The sequence below is a fragment of the Talpa occidentalis genome, unplaced genomic scaffold (genome assembly GCF_014898055.3).
Source record: "Talpa occidentalis isolate TD23 unplaced genomic scaffold, MPIMG_talOcc4v2.1 talOcc4.5, whole genome shotgun sequence".
NCBI lineage: Eukaryota > Metazoa > Chordata > Mammalia > Eulipotyphla > Talpidae > Talpa > Talpa occidentalis.
The window spans coordinates 60,514,359-60,541,931 of NW_023604861.1; the positions used below are offsets into that span (position 1 = coordinate 60,514,359).

The 27,573-nt window shown below is 40.0% G+C and overlaps 1 protein-coding gene and 1 long non-coding RNA gene across 13 annotated transcripts in view; one reads left to right on the top strand and one right to left on the bottom strand.

The window, feature by feature from the left end:
• The first annotated feature begins 6,409 nt into the window (after window positions 1-6,409).
• LOC129146890 (uncharacterized) lies at window positions 6,410-13,160 on the top strand. The gene is made up of 3 exons (XR_008554243.1): window positions 6,410-7,006; window positions 12,829-12,975; window positions 13,107-13,160. It is a non-coding gene; the product is annotated as an uncharacterized LOC129146890 (long non-coding RNA).
• CYSLTR2 (cysteinyl leukotriene receptor 2) overlaps window positions 9,947-27,573 on the bottom strand; it is a 76,097-nt gene continuing 58,470 nt past the window's right edge. For 11 of the 12 annotated variants that reach the window (XM_054701495.1, XM_054701499.1, XM_054701498.1 and 8 more), the window contains 2 exons: window positions 19,816-19,879; window positions 9,947-13,642 (listed from right to left, as the gene is read on the bottom strand). In XM_054701495.1, the coding sequence (XP_054557470.1) occupies window positions 12,604-13,593 (990 nt within the window). In that variant the 5' untranslated portion in view covers window positions 13,594-13,642; window positions 19,816-19,879 and the 3' untranslated portion in view covers window positions 9,947-12,603. The remainder of the gene's footprint in view (window positions 13,643-19,815; window positions 19,880-27,573) is intronic. The other variant, XM_054701497.1, reaches the window with a different exon arrangement.

A 27,573-nucleotide genomic window follows, 5' to 3' on the forward strand; every position in this document is an offset into this window, starting at 1 on the left:
TAGATTCTTTGCCTTTCCTGTACTGTTTCCTAATTGTATTAATGTTCCTTCTCATTAAAGTCTCATGTTTTGTGTTAATGCGGTGGATGGCAGAACCCTATATAAAGTAGGCAGGTTTGCGGAGTTTGGGCTGCCCCTCTCCCTGCCCTGTAACAATTTGATTAATAAAAACTCTATAAAATATCTAATAGCATGTGACAATGGATGTTCTTTTAGGGTTTTATAGATTTCAAAAGGATTTGACTTGTGTTTTTTATATTTTACTTCATCTGTATGACTGCTTTGCAAGATAGAGTGAGTATTGTCGTTTCCAAGTTTCTAGATGAGAAAACTGAGGCAAAGAGATTTAAGTCCTTTGCCAATAGTTATGTAACTGGGCAGTGTCAGAACTGAAGATAGACCTCAAATCTTTTGACTCCGTCAAAACATTTTTTCCTTTGTAAGCCTACTTCTTTCTCGATTTATATTTTCCTATGAGACCGAACTCAGGTAATTAGAAGCAATTTCAGAGTATATTCAAATTTGTAATAGAGATCCACTTGTAAAATGTAATTTGACTTTTTCCAGAGATGGATAAGGTTCTGAGGAGAAGACATAAAAATATACAAAGTATGCAAGGTATATATTTTCATGTCCTCTTCTCAGAAGCTAACTACACATCTACCTTCAATGAAACTTTTTTTAAAACACGAATGGTTAGGTCATAGTACAAATACCTGCAAGAACAATTTTCTAGGTGTAGGTTTGTTTAGTGTGAGGGTGTCTTTTTAAAATGAAGGATTTAGCTAAAACTGAAAAGCAGAAATCCGAACGTGGTCAGAGTGAGCCCGTCTGAGGACTGGTGAAAAGAGTCATATTTTCAAAGTGGATGACTCCTGGGTTTAGAGATTTATGCCATTTCCTTCAGTCAAACCTAATGAAATTAATCTGTACTTATCTCCTCTAGAAGAGGAGTTATAATTAATCATATGCAATTGAAGATCATCAGGGATAAATTCTGCCTAGCTTTAGGACCTGGGTCTAGATTATATTAAAGATCTAGCCTATAATGTTCCTCATACATTGATAACTCTAGTGATTATACCATTCCCCTCAGAAGTCTTCCGTAGTTCCCCAGTGCCTCTTGGACCTAACACTGTGTTCACAGCCCTCCATTGTCTCTCCCAACCTGTTCTTATAGCCTTTATGTGATCCTACTGTATCAGGGTGGTCCCCAGGAAAAGGGGAGTTTCCAGGTTTCCTGCCCCACACAAGGTAAGGTGGAGCTGAGCAGGAAGAGAGAGGAAGCCGGAGAAAGAGATTGAGAGGAAGGAAGCAGGATGGAGCCAGAAAGAGACCTGGAGGAGGCACATGGAGCAGAGAGATTTGTGAAGAAACTACACTTGCGTTTTGGTCCTGGACGGGTTGAAACAGATGTAGGTGAGAGACCCGTGGGGATGTTAACAATGGCAGCTTTTACCTTGATTTTGATTTTGTTCTATTCCTCCCTGACTTGTCTGGCTGTTTCTGACTATTTTTTATGCGTCTCCAACTGAAGGTGCTTTAGACTTATGGGAGGCTTTTGGCCCTCGGTGACCCTGTTTTGGGCCAATCCTGTTTGACTGGACATTTACCCAAGAGAGGAAGGGTAACTTTGAGTGCTGGATTTGGAAATTATTTCTTTGGTTTTTCTGTATTGCACACTAATTGCATTAAATTTCCTTTCCATTGAAGGTCTTACACACTAGAGTATGTTTTGTCTTGATGTGGAGGACGGAATAACCTACTTAGTATGGGCAGGTTTTAGGGTTGTGGGGTGCACTCTCCTTGCCCTGTAACATTACTACCCCTCTAGGGAGCTGTATGGCTTGGTAGCCCACATCAGAGTGCTCACGGCTTGCAAAAAGCATAGATTTTTTTTGGGTTTTATCCATGATCCTTCACTAAGATACCTTTTCTTTTCCCCTTCCTGCTAAATTCTACCCTTTTGTTAAGGCTTGCCAAGGTGCAAAGGGGATTATTCTGCATTCTCCTAGGCTGGCAAATAATTAACCAAGCATCAGATTGATAAGGGAAAAAAAACCAAAAGAATGTTTAATAACAACATGAATACCTCTTATATACATGGGAGAGACCCAGCACCACTGAGTAACTAGTCATGTGACCTTAGATACCATCTTAAATAATTTTAGACAAGAAAGGTGGATGAGAGATGGAGAGGGAAGATCTGTTAGAGAGGTTACTGAGAGAGCATAAATGACAAACATATGAGATTTAACTTCTGCCTTCCCCAAAAGAAGAGATAAGGAGATACTCTTCCTTGGAAAGATCCTTACGGAGAGAAGCTTACATATAAATATCAAAAGCAATCTCTACCCAGTCTTTTTTTTTGCCAGAAAGAGAAACTGGGGGGTGGGTGATGGGTGGGATGGGCAGATTTTTGCTCCCTTATAGGATTAAACAAAATAGTTCATTTTTCATGAAGTCACTACCTGGCTAGAATTCTTCCTTCTCTGTGTTCTGTGTTGGTTCATCTCTATCACTTTTGTAACAACCATCAGTTTCTTATGTCTTGGTATTATGTGTATGTTTTAAGTTCTTTGTTAGACCATGTCTAACCTATCTCTGTATCTCCAGTGTGCCCAGCAGTTATCTGACACATAATTAGTGAGTAACTAGTAAAATCACTTGTGGAATTGAATTTTGGAAATTTATTTCAAATGAAATTACAAAGTTTTCCCTTAAAAGTCTTGCTTGGAAGAAAATGAAATTATTTTAATTTCTCTATCTTGTAGTCACCAACAAAAGTAAGGGTGTAAATTGTTGGGGAGTAGTTATGGAAGCTGACCACGTAACTGTAATCTAAAAAGGGGAGGTTCCATGTACCCTGTCCCATTTCATGAAGGGTGGAACTGTGCATCAAGGGGAAGCTAAAAAAGACTTGGGAGGGGAGTCTTAGTGAGAAAACTTGGAGGAGGTACATGGAGCAGAGAGACATATGAAGAAGCCACACTTACTTCTTGGCTTTGGACTTGTACCAGGGACGTGGGGGACATGGAAGTGAAACAATGCTATGAGGTGCTGTAGCAGGTCAAAAGATAGTGCCCAATAGAAGACATATCACTGTCTGTGGGTTCCTCACCTGTGTGCACAATTGCAAGACTGCTTATGCTCAGGGGACAACAACAATGGGGTTTATTTAATAAACAAGGAAAACAAAGAATTTCTAAGGCCAGAAATGGCCAGCTCTCTCACCCCAGATTGTGTTCACAGTTTTCAGAAGTCCCAAACAAGGGCCTCCCTGGTGGCACAGGGGTTAAAGTCTCAGGCTATCAAGTTATCGCCAGCCAGTACGACTTGAGTTTGATCCCCAGTCAGGGAGCTAACCCACATGGTGCAGCAGACCTCTCCTGTCTCATCCGCTGCTCCCCTCAGCAGTGTATTTCAGTAGCTCTGCTTGTTCTGCTCCCCACTCTGTCTTTGGTGAATACTCTCACACCCCGCACCTCTGGTTTATACCCCAGTTCTTGAATGCATAAATAAATAAATAAAAATAAATCTGAAAAAAAAAAAAAGAAGTCCCAAACAAAAGGCCACTCATCCAAGATGGTGCTGTCCCACCAACAAGGGCCTGGAGCTTGCGACAGCCAGCAAGCAGCAGGCCCATGCAGCCACAGCAGGAGATGCTCATAAGTGGGCTACTGAGATACACCACTGCAGTACAGCAACAGTCTGAAGGTGGGGACAGGGGACCAGCAGAAGATGGGGACAGGCAGAACCAAACACCGGACCTGGCAGTAATGGAGGCAGCAGCACCAAGAGGCAGTGCCGGACAATGAGGAGAAGTTAACAACTCTTATAAGTGACTGGACATAGAGTGTTTTCTTCCTTCAGAGGTTGGCTGCTGGATGCTTCTTCTTTCTTCTTTCTTTGCCGGAGGCTGGGTACCGAGTCTTTCTTCCTTCTTCAGAGGCCAGGAACAGAGTGTCTAAAGCTGGCTGGCTCCTGCCTTGCCTTGTATCCTCTTTCAGGGTCTCCCATCCTACCTGCCTGATTAAGCCATTTTCAATTCTAAGCGACTGATTGGACCATTTTAGGACCAATCAGCCCATTTGGCACCAAATGATTAGCTAGTGAACGGATGAACATTATTGGCTCATTTTGTTTGCATTTCATTGGTTCATTCTACAGTCTAGGCACAAAATATATAATAAAAAGGAAGACCACAACTTGTGTGCTGGGGGGCCAGTTTTTGGAGACACTTGGAAGAGACATAGGTGAGAGACCTAAGGGAAGGCTGGCAATGGCAACCTTTATCTTTGACTTGTAATTTGATTTTTTTAATATTTTATTTTATATAATCCTTACATCATTTTTCATTTTTGCACAATGTATGCATTTTCATTTTGGTTATATTCCCCATACAATTGCACCCTCCCTTATTTTGACCCTAGTCCTTCTTCTCCCCACTCCTCCCCGCCCCCCCATAGTGTGTCTCTGGTTTATAGCTGCTTGTTGATTTTCATTTTTACTTTGTATTAATTAGTCTTTTTCCTGGTCTCTTACTTAGGTTTTCTAAATTCTTGCTATGAGTGAGACCATCTGGTATTTTTCTTTTTCTTTCTGACTTATTTCGCTGAGCATGATCCTTTCTAGCTCTATCCACGTTGCTGCAAATTGCGTGTGTTTATTTTTTTTGATTGCTGAGTAATATTCCATTGTGTATATGTACCACATCTTGATCCAGTCATCTATTTTGGGGCATTTGGGTTGTTTCCATACCTTAGCTATTGTAAATAGTGCTGCTATAAACATAGGGGTGCAGGTGTTCTTTGGAATTGATGTTTCTGTGTCCTTTGGGTAAATACCTAGGAGTGGAATTGCTGGATCATATGGAAGCTCTATCTTCAGTAGGTTGAGGAATCTCCACACAGCTCTCCATAGTGGTTGGACCAGTTTGCACTCCCACCAGCAATGCAGGAGAGTTCCTTTTTCTCCACAACCTCGCCAACATTTGTTGTTGCTAGTTTTTTTAACATGTGACATTCTCACTGGTGTAAGATGGTATCTCATTGTAGTTTTGATTTGCATTTCCTTGATTACAAGTGATGTTGAACATTTTTTCATATGCCTGTTGGCCATTTGCATTTCCTCTTCAGAGAAGTTTCTTTTTAGCTCTTCTGCCCATTTTTTGACTGGATTATTTTCTTTGTTTTTGTTGAGTCTCATCAGCTCTTTGTAGATTTTTGTGATCAGTCCTTTATCATTAGTGTTGTGTGCAAAAATGTTCTCCCAGTTGGTGGGCTTTCTCTTTGTTTTGGTTATTGTTTCTTTTACTGTGCAGAAGCTCTTTAATTTGACGTAGTCCCAGCTGTTTATCTTTGCCTTCACTATCACTGCTTTGGGTGATGTGTCTGTAAAGATGTCTTTGAGGTGCATGTCATGTAGTGTTTCACCTATATTTCCTTCTATGTATTTTATGGTGTCAGTCTCATTATTAAAATCATAATCAATCATCTTCTCTGACTATGTAATTTGATTTTGCTCCTTTCCTTCCAGACTTGCCTGGCTCTGTCTGCCCTTTTCCTATATATCCCCGCCAGAAGGTGCCTTAGACTGTGGCAAGTTCTTGGGCTTCAGTGGCCCTGCTTTTGTTCAACCCTATTTGACTAGGCATTTACCCACAAGGGGATAGGGAACTTTGTGTGTTTCATTGGGAAATATAACATTTTTCTTCTTTGTATACAAACTATTTCTTTAAGTTCTTTTCTATTGAAGGTCTTATGAGCTGAGAGTATGCTCACCTTTATGCAGCAGATGGTAGAACCTATTTAGAGCATGCAGGTTTGGGGATCCCCTCAACCTGTGAGCTAACAAAGCTATACCACATGTGTGAGCTGAGAAAAAACTCTGTGTACTGCGTTAATAGGAGAATTTTATCTAATAACTAAAAGCTAAATGGCCATTTAAAATAGTTACAAAGTATTCTATGGGGGGGGGCGGAGAGCAAATATTGTTTAAAAATGAACAAGGATGTAAAAAATAAAATAATAAAAATAAAAAAATAAAAAACAAAGTATAATGGCATTTCTTTTTAGGTCTCCATTGAAAACGCACAGTTCCAGTATCATAGCGCTAGCAACATTTATAAAACAAAAATACTTTCTTTCAGTTAAACAATATATAGAGTTGCTTGAGTGGGTACCTAATCTCTCAAGCAAGAAGAACTGAATCTAAAACCCCGAACACTCTTGGCTTTCATTTTGGCAAACAAAATTTTGTTTCCTTTCCTCAAGGACAACATTCTTCACCAAAGGAGGTACTTTGTCCTGACTGGAAAAAGAACAATCTTGGAAAATGGAAAAAAAAGTGCAAAGGTTTCAGCGTTATGAGAGAGTCCTGAGTCTTGCCACTCCAGCCCTGTGATTTCCTGAATGCACACTGCTGGGGAAACTAAGAGACCCTGAGAGCTGAGAGCCTTGTCTCTACCCTCTGACCAAATAGTGGAATGGAGCTTCAGGGCACATAAGACACTGCCGGCAGGCTTTCTGAAAGAACCTTCCACTCTGCTCCTCCTTAACTGCCCCTCTTTGGGGTGATGGGGACTCCTGCTTCTACTCAAGTCCCATGTGGCCCCCTTCAGCTGGCCCCCACCTGCCTCTTCTGCATCAGCACTTGGGCAGGTGGCATGCCCCTGCATTCTTGAGGGACTGTGGCAGAAGCTGTCTTGCTCTCTGGTGGATTCAGCTTGGTAGCCCATTTTATTATTTTTTTAAAATTTGTTTTAGAAGTGGGGTACAGGCCAGAGTCATGGGGGTTGAAAAGATTCACCAGAGACAGAGCGGGTAGCAGAACAGGCAGATGGACAGAAACACACTGCTGAGGGGCAGCAGTGGGCAACACAGGAGAGGTCTGCCGCACCCTGTGGGTAGCTCCCTGCCAGCTGGGGCTCGAACTCGCACCCCAAAGGTTGCGGATAGCTTCAGAGCACTGCACTCAACCTGCTGTACCACCAGGGAGGCCCCAGGTAACCCATTTTAAACTTTGGTTCTCTCTTCTCTCCCAGCTCTTTGGGTTCTGAACAATCTCTTCCTTGTGTTTCTGGCCAGGAGGTTGGTTTGGATTCGTTCTCCTGCAGGGTCTGCTCTTGGGCTTTGACCACTTGACTTTCGGTCCTGCCTGCTTGGCTGAACATTTGGCCATGAGGGGATGGTTGACTTCAGTGTTTGAGAGTCCATATCTTGAAATCTTTTTCTCCCCTACTCATCTTCTCCCACTGTCTATTCCCTTTGAACCTCTTGCCAATTAAGAATCTTTGGACACACCAGAGTTTGATTAGTTTGATTTTACCCATATGGGTGAACATGAATGCTTACAAATGGCAACATATATTTTTCTTCTTAAAAGTTTGGGGTCCTGGTATCCCTTGATTTTGCCTGGTACCAGTTTTCCCCTCTCTCTTAATAACTTCTTTTTTAATTAATTAATTAATTTATTTTTATTTATTTATACAAGCACTGGGTACAGTCAGAAGTGCGGGAGGGTGAGAGAATTCACCAGAGCCAGAGTGGGGAGCAGAGTAGGCAGAAGGACCGAAGTACACTGCTGAGGGGAGCAGCGGGCGGCAGGAGGGGTCTGCGCACCTCTTAATAACTTTTGATCTCTCTTTCTCTCTCTCTCTCTCTCTCTCTCTCTCTCTCTCACACACACACACACACACACACACACACACACACACACACACAAATACACACCCCTAGGCTTAAAGACACTAATAGCTCATACACGTCCATTACTGTTAGTCCCAGGAACCTTGATTACACTCAGATTCCCAGCTCTATCTGGGTTATTTTACCCATGGAAAGTTGTTGAAATTTGTGATTGCCATTGAAAATCTCTGATTTCACAATATAAGCTTATATTTTAGCTTTCACCCTTCCTCCTCAAGCCTATTTTTCCTTCTATCCTCTTCAGCTACTGATCTTGCTGGGTATAAAGCCATACCCAGCATGGATGCCTGGCTGACCTGCAGTTCTCTCTCCACTCTACTTTCAGTGCAGAACGTGGCCTCCACATACCCCTTTTCACTCCTTTCCCTATGGAGATTTGAACAGGTTTAACTGCAAACTTCTCTGTAGGTGTGGACTCTAATCATCCTCATCATATTAAAGCAGACCCTTTTTTGCTTTAGCTTATGAGCTGGTGTTAATCTGAGTAGGTCCAGTTAAAAATAAGTTTAGGACTAATCAAATGACTTGGGTAGCAGATACCCTGTACTTATCCTGGATACAAGAAAAGAAGCACAGAGCCTCAGGCTGCTTGCGATCAACTTGTTCTCAGAAGATTCAGCCATGGGACCAAGCCAATATCCAGAGAGGAAGGCTCACAGAAACCCTAGTTTATTTATTTGTTTTCCATTTTAAGAATTTTTATTATTATTTTTAAATTTTACATATTTTTACATCATTCTTCATTTTTGTACAATGTATGTTTTCTCATCTCAACTATAGTCCCTGTGAAATTCCCACCACCAATTCATCCATGTACCATCACCCCAGTCCCTTGTGCTCTTTCCACCCCTGTTTTGATCCTATTCCCCTCGTCCCCCCTGTAGAATGTCTCTGATTTATGATTGCCTGTTAATTTTGATATTTACTTTATTATAATTACTCTTCATTCATTCATTTATTTTCCTGATCCCTTATTTGGGTCCTCTACATTCCTCCTAAAAGTGAAACTGTTCGGCATATTTCTTTTTCTTTCTGGCTTATTTCACTGAGCAAGATCCCTTCCAGCTCTATCCAAGTTGCTGCAAATGGCATGAGTTTTATTGTTTTAGATTACTGAGTAATATTCCATTGCATATATATACTACATCTTCTTGATTCAGTCATCTATTTTGGGCATTTGTGTTGTTTCTGTAGCTTACCTGTTGTAAATAGTGCTGCAATAAACATAGGGGTGCAGGTGTCCATTTGAATTAATGTTTTTGTGTCCTTTGGGTAGATCTTTAGGAGTGGAATTTTTGGGTCATATGGGAGCTCCATTTTTAGCAGTTTGAGGAACCGCCACACAGCTTTTCATAGTGGTTGGGCCAGTTTGCACTCCTACCAGCAGTGCAGGGGAGTTCCTTTTTCTCCACATCCTCGCCAACATTTGTTGGTGCTAGTTTTTTTAATATGTGCCATTCTCACTGGTGTGAGATGGTATCTCATTGTGGTTTTGATTTGCATTTCCCTGATTACAAGTGATGTTGAACATTTTTTCATATGCCTGTTGGCCATTTGCATTTCCTCTTTGGAGAAATTTCTGTTTAGCACTTCTGCCCATTTTTTTTGACTGGGTTATTTACTTTGTTTTTGTTGAGTCTCGTCAGTACTTTGTAGATTTTTATGATTAGTCCCTTATCATTAGTATTGTATATAAAAATTTTCTGCCAATCCGTGGGGTGTCTCTTTGATTTGGTAACTGCCTCTTTTGCTGTACGGAAGCTCTTTAATTTGATGTAGTCCCAGCTGTTTATCCTTTCCTTCACTATCTTTGCTTTGGGTGATGTGTCTTTAAAGATATTACTGAGGTGTATGTCATGTAGTCTTTTGCCTATGTTTTCTACTATATATTTTATGGAGAAACCCTAGTTTAATTGAGCCTGAAGTCCAACTCCTTTTGTTTGTTTCAATTAGAAGACAGTGATTGTTTAAGCTACTTGGTTTTCTGTTACTTGCAGCTACAAATAACCTGACATCCAAATCACCTGTAAACCCAGGAAATGCCTGCCCTCACCCAAAGAGAGAACCCCTCTCCCATGGAAGAAGTAGGCAGGCCTCTATCAAATCCAAATCCAGTCATTTCCTGCTTCCTTTCTCCTATTGATATTCAATTTCTACTCCTGGTAGCCTTCTCCATTAAAAAACAAAAAACAAAAAAACAACTCAGAATTAATTTGAGCTTTAAGATTTAACTTCAACTTAATTTTTATTTCATTTCAGCAATACATATTTGAAAGTTAGACAATGAAATAGTTCCTAAAAGGAAAAGTCCCCACCAAAACTTCCCACCTCAGTTTCCCTCCAGATGCAATCTCTGTCAATTCTTATCATTGTTCTGCAGTTTAGCTGTTGCTAAATAACATTTTTTATACATCATTGTTTAACTTTCACTATTAAGCATTTTCAGTAATGTAAGATGGGGGCTTAGATTTCTTATCCCTTCCCGCTTGCGTACTTATCCCTGCCCCTCATTTTTTGAGAGAAGTTTTATCAGTGTTTTTCTGTTTACATTGTCCTGTATGTAAATGCTATTCACAACTGAGCCATGTAGTGTGCTACAATTATATTTCTCTCTTACACAACAGTTTCTCTGGCCCTAGGATCTAGTAATGACAATCTTTTCATTTATTTTTTGATATCCATTCCAAGATCTCCACGTTTATCTCCAAGAAAAACGTAAATACCTCCCAAAGTGAAAATCAGTTTCTTATTACTCTGCTATACGCAAACATCCTGGGAATTTTCTTCATCTTTCTACTGTGTTGTTTTCCTTATTTTCTAGATGCCATATTTCTCCTCTATCATGGTTTAATCTCTTATTTTAGAGGAGCACATCCTCCAGTACTATCTGATAAAAACTGCAAAAGTGATTTTAAAAAGTTAAGATGTTTCATACTGAAAATGTCCCTTGTTGGCTCTTGTTGGCTCTTTTATTTGTTGGCACGCTTCCTGTTTAGGCTTTTTCCTCCAACACGTAGTAGTCATTGATTGATCCCTATTAAAAGTGAGGCTCTAATTGGTTGGTTAAAGGCTTTGAGAGGAAGGGATTAGTGTCCCTATACTGTCAAGTAAAGAGTAGGTGAGAGACCTATTTTTATTAGGGTAATCTCCACTGTCAATACCTGTTGGTAATTTTTCATGACTGGACATTTTCTACCAAAAAGATCCTCTAGGCTTCTGGCTCCTGAGGGAGGGAAGAACACTGAGACACTTTACTATGAAGTCTTCAATTTAGTCCCTCCTTGGCTTCAAATACCATCTCTCTCCCACCCTCCAGTGCCAACAGTCAACAACTCTAAAGTGAAAACCTCAGTATTCAGTGATAGTGAGAAGAGGTAGGGGCTTGGTGGAGAAAGGCGCTTTCACTTAGACTTTCAACCAACCCTCCTGGAGGTTTTCAGGGCTAGCAGTAAGGTTAGTGTCCAGTCAACATTCTGCACTGGTGTTGTTAAAATTCTTACTATCTGTGTGAATTTGAATAAGTTTCTTAATTTCTCTGAACTTCAGCTTCCTCATCTATAAAATGGAAACACTGGGCTTTAGTATGAGGGTTAAGATATATTAATGAGTGCGAGGTGCTGGCACAGTCCATCCAGCATGAAGAGGGCACTCACTATTGGCAGGACAGTGGTCATGATGATGATAGTTAAGTTAGTAGTATCCTTAGCCTTGTTTCATTGCACAGAAAGGACCCCTCCCACCATCCAGTGCTCTCAAAAGGAAATTCCATGGCACCCTACTCATGTTCTGTCAGATTGTTTTTTTTTGTTTGTTTTCTTGCACAGAAGAATTGGGGTGTAGGCCAGAAGCACGAGGGTTGAGAGGATGCACCAGACAGAGTGGGGAGCAGAACAGGAAGATCTACTGAAATACACTGCTGAGGGGAGCAGCAGGTGAGACAGGAGAGGTCTGCTGTGCCATGTGGGTTAGCTCCCTGGCTGGGAATTGAACTCACGCTGTAGAGGTGATAGTGCTGAGACTTAACCCCAAGAATGTTTATAAAGTTATCATGGTACCCCAAGGAGCCCTTCAGAGGCACCTCAATTCTAGCTCTCACCCCAATGGATTATCAGACAGAAGTGGGAACTTCAGTGAAGTCATTGAAAACAAACCTCAAGAGTAAAGTTAAATTTCCCCCTATTCCACACAACCTTTCCATTCCCTAGAGTAATGCCCTAGGTCTTCTTCTTGTGTTTCCTGTCCTTCTTAATCTCCTAGAAAGAGAGAGACAAAGGGAACATTTTTGCCTTCAGTGTGCTACAGCACTCCCTCAATGCAAAATGAAGTCCCTACTTCCTCCACCTTCTTACCAGATCTTTCTTGCCCTAAGACTTCGCCTTCTTTTGCTTTCACTGTTCTTATTTGAGACCTTGACTCTGCTTTCTTAGAAAGCAGGCTTCCTTATCACAAAGTCTTTCTCCTCATATCTTAGGGTGCTTTTCTTATATGCTCTGGGCCTCCAGTAATTTTGTTAATTGGCTATATCTCCAGGGATTGAAAAGGGAAGAAGAATTGGAGAAGCTGAGGGAAGTTAAGGTTATCTTAAAATTAGTAATTTGGAATGCCTGGTAGACCAAAAATATGGTTCAGTATACAGTGCTCAATATTTTTTCCCAGTCTAACATTTCAGGTTAAAGAGTCTAATAGAGATTTTTCCTCCTTCATTCTTCATTTAGACTCAACAACTGAAAATACACAAAATGAAAATTTTAAGGATGGTCCTATTAACAAAATAATGGTCAACAGATGTTAGGAATTGACTTTTGTTGGAATGTGCACACAGGGTCACTATGGAGGTGATGTGAGAATGAAGGTGGACACAAGGATACAAGAACAAGCCTCACTTAATAAAACCTTACACTGGTGTTTCCTTTTTTGACCATACACAGATAGGAAAGCTGCACTTTGTTTTCTGTAGATTACACTTTCTGAATGCATACCTTAGTCTGTCCTTAAAATTCTCTCCAGCAAAGTAATAGAGCAATGGGTTGAAGCAGCTGTTGGCTGCTGCCAAGGTCAGTGTGATGACCACAGATTTATGTAACTTGTCCATGCATTTGTTCTTTTTCCACTCAACCAGGTGGAGGGTTCGCAGGACGTGATAGGGCAGGAAACACAGGAGGAAGATGATCAAGGCAATGATGATGGTGGTCAATGCCTTCCTGTGAGAAACCCGCAGCCCTGATTCTGGGACCTCCACCTTTAGCAAGGCTCGGATGATTAGCAGGTAACAGATGCTAAGTGTGCAAAATGGCAACAGGAAGCCCATCACCAGGGCGACATAGTTCATAGTCTTTAATTTAGGAGCTGTCTTGAGATTCAGTTCTAAGCATGACGTGACATTGCCTTTCTCCTCAGAGCCATTTTTCAGAAGTATTGCTGGAGATACCATCATAAGGAACCATATGATTCCACAGAGAATCCAGGCACTCCTGATGCTGGTGATATGGAGGAGCCGGAAGGGGTGAACTGTTGCCAGGAAGCGCACAACACTCAACACGGTCAGGAAATAAATGCTGCTGTACATGTTGACATACAAGGAATAGGACATAATCCTGCAGGCTATATCCCCAAATAACCAATTGGAGCCTCTGAGGTAATAGTCAGCCCTGAAGGGCAATGTACTTATAAACAGAAGGTCTGAAATGGCCAGGTTTAGCATGAAAACATTCACAGATGTGGACTTCTTATAAGGCTGCAGGAAAACATATATGGAAAAGCCATTACCTAGGAATCCCCAGACAAATATTATCAAGTACACAATGGGATAAAAATTCTTCTTGAAGTCTTCACTTATGCAGTTGCTGTTGCTGTCATTACTACTAAAATTGCCATTGGGTCCCATTTCTGAGGTGGAGATGGACAGAAGAAAGGATGGAAGTCTTTTTTCTGTGCTGGATTGAAAAAAAAGAGACACAGACAAAATAGTTACTTTCTCTTCACTGCTTATATCTTCCTAGTTTTTAATAAAACTGGGAGAAGTATTAACTTTTCTTTTTAAACTTGAGTCAAAAAATCATTGGTTAAGTCTTCATAATATGCACGTTTACATTTCATGATAGATTCCTGGGATTCTGAATAAACAATAATTTATTGCATTGAAGTTAAAGTATTAAACTTAGAGAATTTTAGCTTATGCCCATGTTGATATGAGTGCCTTGTGACACTGCAGTCTAAATTTATTGAACAACAGGTTTTGCATCAGCATCTGTGGAAGACAGAAGGAAGTGACACATTTTTAACTGCTGAAAGAAAAGCCCAGTAACCAGCAAAAATATCCTTCAGGTATATGGGAGAAAGCAGGAGATTCTCAAATGATGAAAACCTAACAGCATTTGTAGTCAATAGACCTACCGTCAAAGAATGACTAAGAAAAGAATAAATTTTAACAAAAGGAATATCAGAAAAGAAAAACAAGCACAATAAACACAAAAACTATTATATCATGACCATAAATGGTAATAATGACAAAATATATTATAAATAAGGTAGGGTAAAGTGACATAAAGGAAATAAGGATTTCATACTTTATTTTTATATGTGTGTATATATATGTATGTGTATATATAATGTACATTATAGATATGTATGTTTTTATATATATAAAATTTGTCACAGTCTACTGGCATCATCATTTTACCAGTTTAAGTGGAATGTGAAAACCTTACTTTTTTAATATGTGTATATATATGTTTACACACATACATGCACATATATATATAAAATACATTAGACAAATGAAAATGAAGTCATAGAATACCAGAATCTATGGGATACAGCAAAAGCAGTACTAAGAGGGAAGTATATAACAATACAGGTTCACATCAAAAAATAAGAAAGAACTCAAATGAATAATCCAACCTTACACATTAAGGAGTTAGAAAATGAAGAACAAACAAAACCAAAAGCCAGTAGAAGGAAGGATAATAATAATAATAATCATAAATAAATGAAATAGCAATCAAAAAGAGTCCAAAAGATCAATGATACCAAAAACTGGTTCTTGAAAAATAAAATAGACAAACCTCTGTTAGGCTTACAAGGAGAAAAGGGGGAAACTCTAATAAACAGAATCAGAAATCAAAGAGGAGAAGTAACAACAAACATCTCAGAAATAAAGTGGGCCATCAGACTAATTTGAACATCTATCTACATGCTAATATTGAATAATGTAAAAGAAGTGGAAAATTTCTTTTTTGTAAATTTTTTTATTAATGTTTTTTACATCATTATCATCCCCATAGTTCTCCCACTATCTTATCACCCATGAACCATCACCATATTCCCTTGTGTTCTTCTGTCCACTGTTTTGCCCCCCCTCCCACCTCCCTCTTTGCTGTATGCCTCAGTTCTTTTTTTTTAAAAGATTTATTTTTATTTATTTATGCATACAAGAACTGGGGACTAGACCAGAGGTGGAGGGTGGTGAGAGGATTCACCAGAGACAGAGTGGGGAGGAGGACAGGCGGATCTACTGAAATACACTGCTGAGGGGAGCAGCAGGTGAGACAGGAGAGGTCTCCTGTGCATAGGGGTTAGCTCCCTGGCTGGGGACTAACTCATGCCTCAGTGGCTGGTGATAGCTTGATAATGCTGACACTTTATCCTCTGTGCCACTAGGGAGGCCCCTGTATGCCTCAGTTTTATGGTCAGCTTGCTAGTTTTAACTTTTTTTTTGACCTTTCTTTGGTTTCTCTATATTCTATATATACGTGAAGCCATCCTGTGTTTGTTTTTTTAGAAATGGAAAATTTCTTAAAGTTATACAATCTTCCAAACTGAATGAGGAATAAATATAAAACCCAAACAGACCAATTACAAGTAAGGAAACTGAAAGAGTAAACAAAAATCTCCCAAGACTCAAGATCCCAGGCCAGATAATTTTACAAGCATGCTCTACCAAACTTCAAAGATGAACTAAAACTCTTTCTCAAACTCTTCCAAATTAGGAAAAATGGAATATTTCCAAACACGCTTTCTGAGGCTAGTATTACTTTGATACCAAAAGCATACTAAGACATCACACAAAAAAAGAAAATTACAGACCAATATCCCTGTTGAATATAGATGCAAAAATCCTCAACAAAATCTTAGCAAGCTGAATTGAATAATGCATTGAAAGAATCAATCATGATTTATTCCAGAGATTTAAAGAGCTTCAACATCCAAAAATCAATGAATGCTAATTCACCATATCAACAAAAGGAAATATAAGAATCATATGGTCATAGTAATAGATGGTAGTAAAGCATTTTGATAAGATTAATCATATATTTATGATAAGAATGAATGATAAAAGGGCCTCCCTAGTGGTGCAAGGTGTTAAGACATAACTTATGAAGCTATCTGCAGCCACTGTAGCACGAGTTCAATCCCCAGCCAGGGAGTACCCACATGGTGCAACAGACCTCTCCTGACTCGCCTGCTGCTTCCCTCAGCAGTGTATTTCAGTCAATCCGCCTGTTCTGTTCCCCACTCTGTCTCTGGTGAATCCTCTCACTCTCCACACCTCTGGCCTATAACCCAGTTCTTGTATGCATAAATAAAAAAGTCTTTTTAAAAAAAGAATGTATGATAAAAGCTCAAAAATGGGGATAGACGGAACATACCTCAACATAATAAAGGTCATATATGACAAACTCACAGCTAACATTATCAATGGTGAAAAGATAAAAGGTTTTCCACTAAGATCTGGTATAAGTAAAGGATATCTATGTTTGCCACTACAATTCAACATAGTAGTGGGAGTCCTAGTTAGAGCAATAAGACAAGAGAAAGATGTTAAAGGAATCCAAATTGGGAAAGAAGTAAAACTATCATAATTTGCAGATGACATGATGATATATGATAAAAGCTACACTAAATATACACTAAAAACTACACTAAAACACTATTAGAAATAACAAATCACTACAGTAGAGTGGTAAGTTACAAAATCAACCTACAAAAACTGGTTGTATTCACATATACAAACAATAAACTGGAAGAGAAAGAAATCAAGAAAACAACCTCCTATCTCTATTGCATCAAAAAATATTAAATATCTAGGTATAAGCTTAACAAAGGAGGTGAAGAAGCTGTGCAATGAAAACCTTAAAACATTATTAAAACAAATAAGAGATGACACAAGGAAATGGAAAAATATTCTCTTTTCATTGATTGGAAGAATTTACATTGGTAAAATGACCCATCCTACTGAAAGCAATGTACAGATTAAAGGCAATTCCTATCAAAGCTTTAGTGGTATTCTTCACATAGAACAAAAATTATTGAAATTTATACAGAACCACAAAAGACCTCAGACAGCCAAATCAATCCTAATCAAAAAGCAGAAGAAGGGGGTATCAGTCTCCCAGACTTCAAATTATGCTATCAAGCCATAGCGATCAAAAGAGTACAGCTGTAGGGTAAATGGTTTTCAGGCTTTTTTGCTCTCCCACCATTATATCTGGTTGCTGCACTACATGTAAAATCTCAATAAAAGCCTGAGAAAGCCACGGAGGGCTCCAGGACTCTCCTTTACCCGGTCTGCTCCAATAGAAGAAAAACCTGCTCTGCGCCCATCCTGGCACTACATTGGTCGCTGGCTCTCTTCACGTCTCCTTGCCCTCCAGTTGCTGTGCAACCGCCTCTGAAGTTGGCTGCCACGCCCTGTCCCCCACATGCATGGCTGGTGCTCTGGGTTTGCCCAGGGCCCACCAGCTGGTGCTCAGGGCTCAGCAGCTGACCATACTACACTGGCCCAGCTTCCAGCATTTGCCAACAGGGCCGGGCAGGATGCCCTTACCCACAAGGCCTGCCTCCTCTCACCATGTGTGGCCAGCTCCAGTCCTCTCCTTGGTGAGGCAGCGCCATCTTCTATGTGTAAATTTTAACTAGGATTCTGCAACACAGACACTATCTGGAGCAGGACACTGTATTAGGTCACGCATCAGTCTATAAACTCTCAGCTCTCTGTTGTCTCACTCCCTATAAATTCTGTTGTTGTCCTTTCTCCCTGTGTATCTGTTTTGAGTCCTGACTGCAATCAAAAGCATGGGAGGAATGGCCAATTGGTGTCATCCTCTTTTATTCTGGGTTTTCTGTTTCATTTTGATTAAATCGAATTTCTTACATTGGTTTTAATGACTTAAAGTTTGCTATTTCTACAACTTGTTTAAAATTTAAAATTATACGTAAAGTTATTTTCAACTAATAATAATCACAAATGCCTTTTTAAAAGGTTTAATTTTATGAAATTCTTACATTACTGTAAATCCTAAAGATATAATATATTGCTAAAATTATAATATCCCTACAACTAACTTAAAAGACTTCAGACAAATAACTAAGTTAATTAATAATCTTTGGATGCATAGACTATTTCTTCAAAAGAAATTCATATCATTAATATAATCTTTGTTTCTTAGATGGCAGTGGATGAACAAAATATGCAAATGATAACATATGATTATACATCAAAATTGTTTAAACTACATGAAATGAAAGCTAGTACACAGAAACATATCTAAATAATTCTTGATTTTTCTCTTTTTCTGCGCCTCAAGACAAGAAAATTTGATTACCTTGGTTAAAGATAGTAATGATTAGGGGCCTCCCTGGTGGCGCAAGGGGTTAAGACGCAACCTATGAAGCAATACGTAGCCACTGCGGCATGAGTTCCATCCCCGGGCAGGGAGTTACTCACATGGCTCAGGAGACCCCTCCTGACTTGCCCGCTGCCCCCTCAGCAGTGTATTTCAGTCAATCTGCCTGTTCTGTTCCCCACTCTGTCTCGGGTGAATCCTTTCACCCTCCACAGCTCTGGCCTGTACCCCAGTTCTTATATGCATAAATAAATAAAAAAACTTTTAAAAAGATATTAATAATTAATATATCTTGCATAAAAGAGATAAATATATATTGCATATAAAATAATGATACAATTTGTTGCTTATTAGGAAAACAGTTAATTCAGAAGGCAAATTTAATATGATACACATTGTTTTACTTAACAGATTTAATTTAAAACTATAAACATTTTACATTTATTACCTATTAACATTTTGTTATAGTAATAGTGTACAAAAAGAGCAAAATTAGAATTTAGGTTTTCTAATGTAAAATAATTATTTTAAGCTCATATTAGTAAAATTCATTTTTATCAATAGAATATTATGTTAACTTGTATTGCTTCCTTCCCCAAATGCAGAATAAGGAAGTTATTAATATGGCTTTTGTGACAAACTATCTGTAAGTTAACCACAAAGGCCAGAGGTATCACAAGATTATTACTTAATCCTATGTAAAGAGGGACATGGGAATATATTTCTAACAATGCTTTAAATTTAATTAATTTGAAACTATTATGACAGCACTTTTGTTTGCCAAATTAAGTAATAAAAGACTGACAAATTACAAAGAAAACTGATTTTCTTACTAAGGTTTACATAACAGATGATAATATTGACATAATTATCTTTCAAGGAGGACACATTTTTTAAGTTAAAAGATGCATACACACACTTAAATACAAAAATTTCTAAAAGTACTGTGTCAAAAGATTTTTTCCCTGGATTTTAGATACACAACATTTTTTCTTTTTTTGTCATGAAAAGTCTGAACATGCACTAGGAGTTCTGACTCAATTACATGGGAATCATCAGAATAAAAACAGGCCCTGATGGGTGTAGGAGAGGGAGGAATTTCTCCTTGAATGTCTAGAAAAGAACAGGTAGATTCAGAGGATATATTTTCTTGGCATGAATATGATATTCTGGGTCTCTATTTTTCAGTCTGTTATAAGAACCATTAGCCAATTTTGCTTCTGCAAAGTCTTGCTTCCTTGAAACTTAATCCCAAATTACCTAACATTAGCACAAATCCTATAACAATTCCTTTGCAACATCCTTTTTATGAGCCATCCCAGTTTTGTACGTTGTGCCTTCTGTGATAGAAATCAATAAGTCCAACTTTGTTCAACTGCAGGCATGTTCCTAATGGCCTTTGTCTAGAACACATTCACAATGAGAATCCACATAATGATCTAAAGAATTAAAGAGGATGGTAAAAGATTAAATTAACCTACCTAAGTGACAGTTGCAAATATATTTCTCATGTAACAAGGATATTTTCAAATTCTTCTCAGAGACCTATATGAAGAGGTAATGCAGAAAGCATGATTGGCATGTAAATGATGTAAAATAAGAACTTTTTTTCTTTAACTTAGTTCTTCCCAAAGTATTTTCCACAGATTATGAATTCCATCAAGATGCTCTGTAAAAGACTCCCAATATTCAAATCAGCCTAAGAAACAGCAAGCTCTAACATCTCTCTCTTAGAGATTTATAATGCATATTAACAGTTCATGGTGTCATCACAGGGAGGAAAAACTCCGAAGGGCTATCCTTCCTCTTTTTGATCCTGAAAACATTCTTTACATATTAACACATGCTAATGTCTTACAGGACTACTGTTCTATAAAATCTTTTTTTTTTTAAAGATTTATTTATTTATACAAGCACTGGGTACAGTCAGAAGTGCGGAAGGGTGAGAGAATTCACCAGAGCCAGAGCGGGGAGCAGAACAGGCAGACTGACGAAATACACTGCTGAGGGGAGCAGCGGGCGGCAGGAGAGGTCTGTCGCGCCAAGTGGGATCCTTGCCTGCGGCCGGGATCAAACTGGTGCTGCAGAGGCTGCAGGCAGCTTTGCAGCCCAGTGTTCAACCGCTGCACCACCAGGGGAGGCCCTGTTCTATAAAATCTTACCTGTGAAATGCTAATGCTATTATATAATTTATCTGGAATATGGTTTGAGGGCATATATTTTCTTGACCTGAGTATGATAGTCTGGGTCTCTGTTTTTTAGTCTGTTGTAAGAACTGCTAGCCTTTTTTTTTTTTTAATCAAAGAGAATTCCCATCTAATAGGTCTGATCAACTACCGAGTGTTCACTTTGGAGTCCAGGAGTTCTAAGCACTTTTGGGTAAATTAGTTTTTCTGGGCATTCATTACCTCATTGATAAAATGTAGATTGTGTCAATTTCAGAGGGTTGCGTTTTCACAAAGTACTCCAAACAGGGAGGTTTAAAAAACAGAAATTTATTCTCTCAAGTTCTAGAGGCTAGAAGTTTATAAGATCAAGGTGTCAGCAGGGAAAATTTTCCTTCAAAGGCTGTAGGGAAGAATTCTTCCTGGCCTCTTCTAGCTTTGAATCCTTGGAGTTCCTTGGCTTGTGGCTGCATCACTCCAGCCTCTTAACTTTGAAACTCAGATGGTGTTTTCCTACTTTGACTTCACATCATCCTCCCATTATGTGTTTTGTGTCTGTGTCTTCTTCTGCTGAGAACACTAACCAATTGGGCTTAGGACCCATCCAATATGATGTCATCTTAACAGTCACTGCAAAAATCCTATTTCCTAACAGGTTTCATTCATAGGAGCCTGGGATTAGGACATGAACATATCTTGGCAGGGGTGAGGGGTAATAATTCATCTCACAAGGATAGGTAGCATCTATTTAATAGAGTTGTAAGGATTAAGTGAGAGATTGAGAGAAAGTATACTTGACACTGGGTAAATGCTCCCTAGTTGCTCCACTCTCGTGAATAAATGTAGGTGTGGGGTCCCTAGCCCCACACTTGTTCTCATACCCACATCTTTGTTCTCGAGGATATTATCTTGGTGCCCAGAGCTCCTGCTTGTCAGCTAGGTGTAGGGTCATTCAGGGGGCCTCTCACCAAGGGCACAAGTCCTGGTATGAGGAACATACTGGGAAACCAGTATCTGCTGAAAACAGCAGGCGGGTACTAGAATAGAGATTATATGCTTAGACTGGCAGGAACAATGGAGGCCCCCATGCAATAACCCCTGGTCATGCCACCCTACCTTACATCCCCAATAATGCACCCTCTATGCATGTACACTCCCAGTATGTACACACCATACATGCTTGTCCTACCTTTGTACTTGATGCTAATAAATATGAGACTGCTTTTAGACTGGGGTGACAGCCCCTCTACACCCTCTTCGGGTACAGCCCCTCTAGGCTTCTCATTGCTTCACATGGACTTTGAGTAATCTCTCTCATCCCATGCCACACCCAACACTGCCACCCTGTAAGGCAACATGTAGAAACAAGCTAGCTTCAGCATCTGTCATCACAGTGATAGCAGGCATGAGTTGTTGACCATAATTCTCACATTTACATAAAGTATAAAAAATAGAATCTTGTTTGTTAGAAAGGCATACTCTCCAAAAACACTGCTTACTTCTAGATATTTGTAATTAAAATCTCTTAATACAACTGCAATCCTTTGTTGGAGTCTATTCCTACCATAGGAACCTCCTGATAAGCCCTCTACTTAGGCCTTTCTGGATGAGTGGCTTGTGGATCATGAAATGAAAGATTCCAATAAAGGAAAAGTAGAATCCCCTTTAATTATAAATATACAAATCAGAATTCTTTGTTAAATATAGTCCCTTATGAATTTGAGTTCCATAAATTAATTCTTGAGACCTAGGAGTAGAGTAACAAAATAGAATTTCTCCTATTAAGAGCTGAGGGTTACATCCAATTTCTAAGATGACACCAGGACCTTAGTTCTGATCACATGGATAATGGCTCTCTCCTTTTGATCTGTCACAACAGCAATTCTGAGGTTTCTAGCTTGAGTCATAGGGAGAATGGAGGGACCATTAGCTGGGGTGAGGAGCACCCATCCTAGAATTTGGGAGCAATGTCACAATTATATGTCAACTCTGAATAGGCAGAGCACTAGAGCCAGTTAACAAGGAGAAGTCTAGGGGATAAGGAGACAAGGCAAGGGAATTAATGTAACAGGGTGGTCCCCAGGAAAAGGGGAGGTTCCAGGTTCCCTGCCCCACCAAAAGAAGGGTGGAGTTGAGCAGGGAGGAGAAGAAACTGCAGAGGAGACTGAGGAAGGAAGGAAGTAGGGTGGAGAGCAAGAAGGAGACCTGAGGAGGCACATGGAGCAGAGAGACATGTGAAGAAACTGCGCTTGCTTCTTGGCCTTGGACTGGTTGGAACAGATGTAACCCATGGGGAGGTTAACAATGGCAGCTTTTATCTTGATTTTGATTTTGCTCTTTTCCTCCCAGATTTGTGTGACTATTTCTAACCCTTTTCTATGCGTCCTCACTGGAAGGTGCTTTAGACTTTCGGGCCTTGCTTTGGGCCAATCCTGTTTGGGTGAACTTTTACCCATGAGGGGTGGTAACTTCAGGTGCTAGATTTGGAAACTCTATTCTTTGTCTTGTCTGTATTGCACACTAATTGTATTCAAGTTCCTTTCCATTAAACGTCTTATGTGTTTTGTCTTGATGTGGTGGATGGCAGAACTGATTTAGAGCAGGCAGGTTTGGGGGTTCTGGGGGTCTCCTCTCCCTGCCCTGAAACAATCAGCCTGGCATGTAACCACCCAGAGGGATTCTCATGGAAATGCTCCATTACAAATGTTCTATTTTGAAAAGGACAGAATCCTGCCCATATGCCCATGCAAAAGCTACTTTGGTGTGAAGATCCTGACTTTGGAATCAGAATTCTGAAGAATCCTAGGGAAAACTTGTATCTAACAGGCCCTGGACGTGTTTGAAAAAGTAAAATTAGACTTGAAAGTAATCAATTCCTTAAACTTTTTGACAATGAAGACGACCATTTTTTCTCTCATCTCAGTATCAACAGGGCCTGTGAATTACAATTAGAAGGGCAGCCTGGAGGGTTGGACCTCAGCCCCGTACCCTCTCTTGCTGGGGTGTGTCAAGCCTTCAGGACACTGATAAGGTCCAGGGTAAGTCCGTTATCATAGATAGACCATGGAATCCAGCAGATATGACCACAGACAAGAGTTCATACAAACACAAAGTGGCTACAGATGGGTCAAAGGAAATGAGGGGTACAGGGTCTAGCAACAGGGATGACCTGAGCAACTGGGGAAGCAGGCACAACTCCTGGGGAGGCCAGTGTGCAAGCATCAAGGCCCTTTTACTGCCAGAGTTTGGTTCAAGGAGTAGACTTGGGATCTGAGAGGAGGCCTGGCTAGTGAGGAAGGTCCTGAGTTCTGGAGAGCCTGAACAAAGTTTTGGACACAGAGTGTCCACAGACCAGGGATACCAAGACAGGGATCCATTTCTCCTAATGAGCAGGGACTAGATCTCTGAGTAAGGCAGAAGCCCAATTTTAGAAATGAGGCACAGGTTTAGGATCCAATCCACCCCACAAGTAACACTGAGTCCCAGCATTACTTTGATTCCTCTGCTTGAGATTTGGATTGCTTTTGGTCCCCTCAAGGGGCTGGAGAGCTATCCCTGGACAGCTGTCAGGCAGCTGTAGGGAGAGGATAAGTACTGAAGCTGGTGCTCTGATTCCAATAGCATCTTCACCCCTAGAAAGTGAAAGAAAGAAACACAAACACCCTTTTTAGAAGCCTCATTTAGCTAACAGCCACAGGCTAAAAGTGGGGCCAGCTCAGATCTAGAATTCCATTTAGTTCTTTCTATAGTTTATCTTGAGGAAACTTTAAAACATTTTGATTGTCTTTTCCTGCCATATAATATACATTTGGCTCCACCATGCTGCAGCCATTCATTAGACCGTTCAAAAAAAAAAGGAAAGGAAAAAAATTGCCTGCTGGATGTGGCTGTAAAAATCAGCCAGACCAATTAAGTATGTGACAGGAAATGGGAAAACAGATGAAGGGGTAAATTCAGGGGAAATTAGGAAATAAATTGACAGCATAATTTCTGCCTTAAAAAAAAGGGAGAGAGGGAGCGTGTACACAGCTTCCTGTGCTGAAAGGGGGCCTGGAACAAAGAAATAATTAAGACTTTGTTTCCTGCAAAGGAATAATAAAACAACAAAGAAGAAACAACAGAGAGATTTTGTATTTCAGTTATGAAGAAAATCAAAAGTGCTTCATGACCAGTTAAATTCTGATGAAGACAAACAGCTGATGTTGATACTTGAAATGTTTTTATGCTCATAACAAAGATGCAAAGCCTCATAGAAGTTAATTTCATTTATACTTGGGGAAAAATTATTCTTATGTACCCCCAAAGCATCATTAGACCTTGTTGCAGATACCTCTGCCCCCATCACAACAGACCTGCACCCACAGGGAGCTTACCTTCAGCTCTTAGCTAGGGGCGGGCAACCTGCGCTCAGAACTGAAAGACCGAGGGGACCGCTTCCCCGGCACCGGCATTTTGCAGCAGGGACCTTTCTTGCTGGAGACTGTGTGAACCCAGCAGAAGGCTCACCGAGGAGACAGAGGTTAAGCTGGGAGGCTTGCCCACGCCGGGCGCCTTCTAGCCTGCAGTTCCAGCCCAGAGGGGAGCAGCACCCACCGCTGGGGCAGACCGACCGGGCGTGCAGGGGAGCGCGTTCCCGCATCATCGCCATTTTGCAGCAGGGACCTTTATTTGGTGGAGACTGTGTGAAACAAGTAGAAGGCTCACCGAGGAGCCAGAGGTAAGCTGGGAGGCTTGCTGATGACGGGCGCCTTCTAGCCTGCAGTCCCAGCCTAGAGGGAAGCGGCACCCACTGCTGGGGCAGACCGGGCGTGCAGGGGAGCGTGCCCAGCACCGGCATTTGCAGCAGGGACCCTTCTTTGGTGGAGACTGTGTGAACCCAGCAGAAGTTCCCCAGAGGAGCCAGAGGTGAGCTGGGAAGGTCGCCCAAGATGCCGGCCAGTACCAGCAACACAGTGTCACAAGGAATACGGCAAATTAGAAAACAGGCAGTAGGGAGTAGAAAAACCACATGCAACCCAGCAACTCCTCAGCAAAAAAGCACACCGCAAAAAGAAAACCATCTACCAGATTGCAATGACAGTAACTTGGAAGTACTTCTGAGCCTTCCAGATAGAGAATTTAAAATTGCTGTGATTAAAAAACTGACAGAAGTCATAAAGGAAAACAATGATAAGGGGAAAATAATTAATGACCAGAAGAATGAAATTGAGTCCCTAAAGAGGGAAGTAAAAGAAATGCAGGAGATCAAAGAATTAATGGAGACTCTAAAGAACTCTGGGAAAAGCAATGAAAGCAGAATAGATGAAATGGAAGAACGAATAAGTACTCTTGAAGACACAGAAATGAACTAAAACAGAAAAGGAAAAAGTACGAAGGAAAAAGACCAAAGAAAGACTTCGGGAACTATCTGACTCCATGAGGAAAGGAAATATAAGAGTTATAGGAATCCCAGAAGGAGAGGAGAGAGATGTAGGAACAGAGAAAACATTCAAGGATATAATTGAAGAGAACTTCCCAAACGCGAAGAAGGAGCTGAAAATTGATATACAAGAAGCAAGAAGAACACCAAACTTCCATGACGAAAGGAAAAATACAGCAAGACACATAATAGTAAAGCTCCCAAGAATCCAAGACAAGGAAAAAATAATGAAACTGACAAGAGGGAAGAAACAGATAACATTCAAAGGGAAACCAATCAGACCGACATCAGACTTCTCTGAAGAAACACTACGGGCAAGGAGAGAGTGGAGGGACATAGTCAACAGACTCCAAGAAAACAGATGCCAACCAAGAATACTCTATCCCGCAAAGCTCTCCTTCCTCTATGAAGAAAGAATAAGGACCTTCCCAGACAAACAGAAACTCTGGAATTTTATTACTACTAAACCCCCACTCCAAAAAATACTACAAGGAGTCCTAAAGCCAGAACCTCAGAGGGACAAATAACAACAAAAGAAGGCCAAAAAAAAAAGTAATTAAAAGAATAAATAAATAAAATCAAAGGAAAGACAAACGCAATGGCAAACACAGATGCTAACATATCAATACTAACTCTAAATGTAAATGGACTAAACTCTTCAATAAAAAGACACAGAGTTGCAGGCTGGATTAAGAAACAAAACCCAACCTTTTGCTGTCTCCAGGAAACACATTTAGCTGCAAAAGATAAAAATAGACTCAAGTTAAAGGATGGAAAACAATTCTACAAGCAAATGGACCAAAAAAGAAGGCAGGAACAGGAAAAGCTATACTCATATCAGATAAAACAGATTTCAAACTTAAAAAGATAAAAAGAGACCCCAGTGGTCATTACATTATGATCAAGGGGACAATACTTCAAGAAGAAATAACACTCATTAACATATATTCACCAAACGAAGGAGCACCAAAATATATCAGACAACTATTGGCATCTCTGAAAACAGACATCAGAGAAAACACATACGTAGTGGGAGACTTCAACACACCACTATCAACAATGGATAGATCAACAAGACAAAAAATAAGGAATGACACTAAAGCTCTAAATAAGGATCTAGAGTGCTTGGGCTTAACAGACATATATAGAACACTAAACACAAAAAAATCTGAGTATACATTTTTCTCAAGCGCACACGGATCATTCTCCAGGATCGATCATATACTGGGGCACAAGACAAACATCAACAGATACACCAATATTGAAATCATACCAACCATCTTTTCTGACCATGAAGGCATCAAACTAGAAATAAACCATAAAAAGAAGGCAAGGTACTCTCCTACCTCATGGAGATTGAAACCCACACTACTGGAAGTCCACTGGACTAACGAGGAGATAAAAAAAGAAATAAAAAATTCTTTGAATTGAATGACAAGGAATACAAATGACAAATGACAAATGACAAGGACTACAATTTCCTAAATGTATGGGATGCAGCAAAAGCAGTAATAAGAGGAAAATATATAGCAATAGAAGCTCACATCAAGAAACAAGAAAGAACTCAAAGAAACAACCTAATCTCGAAGCTCAAAGATCTAGAAAAAGAACAACAAAAAAAACCCCAAAACCAGTAGAAGAAAAGAAATAATAAA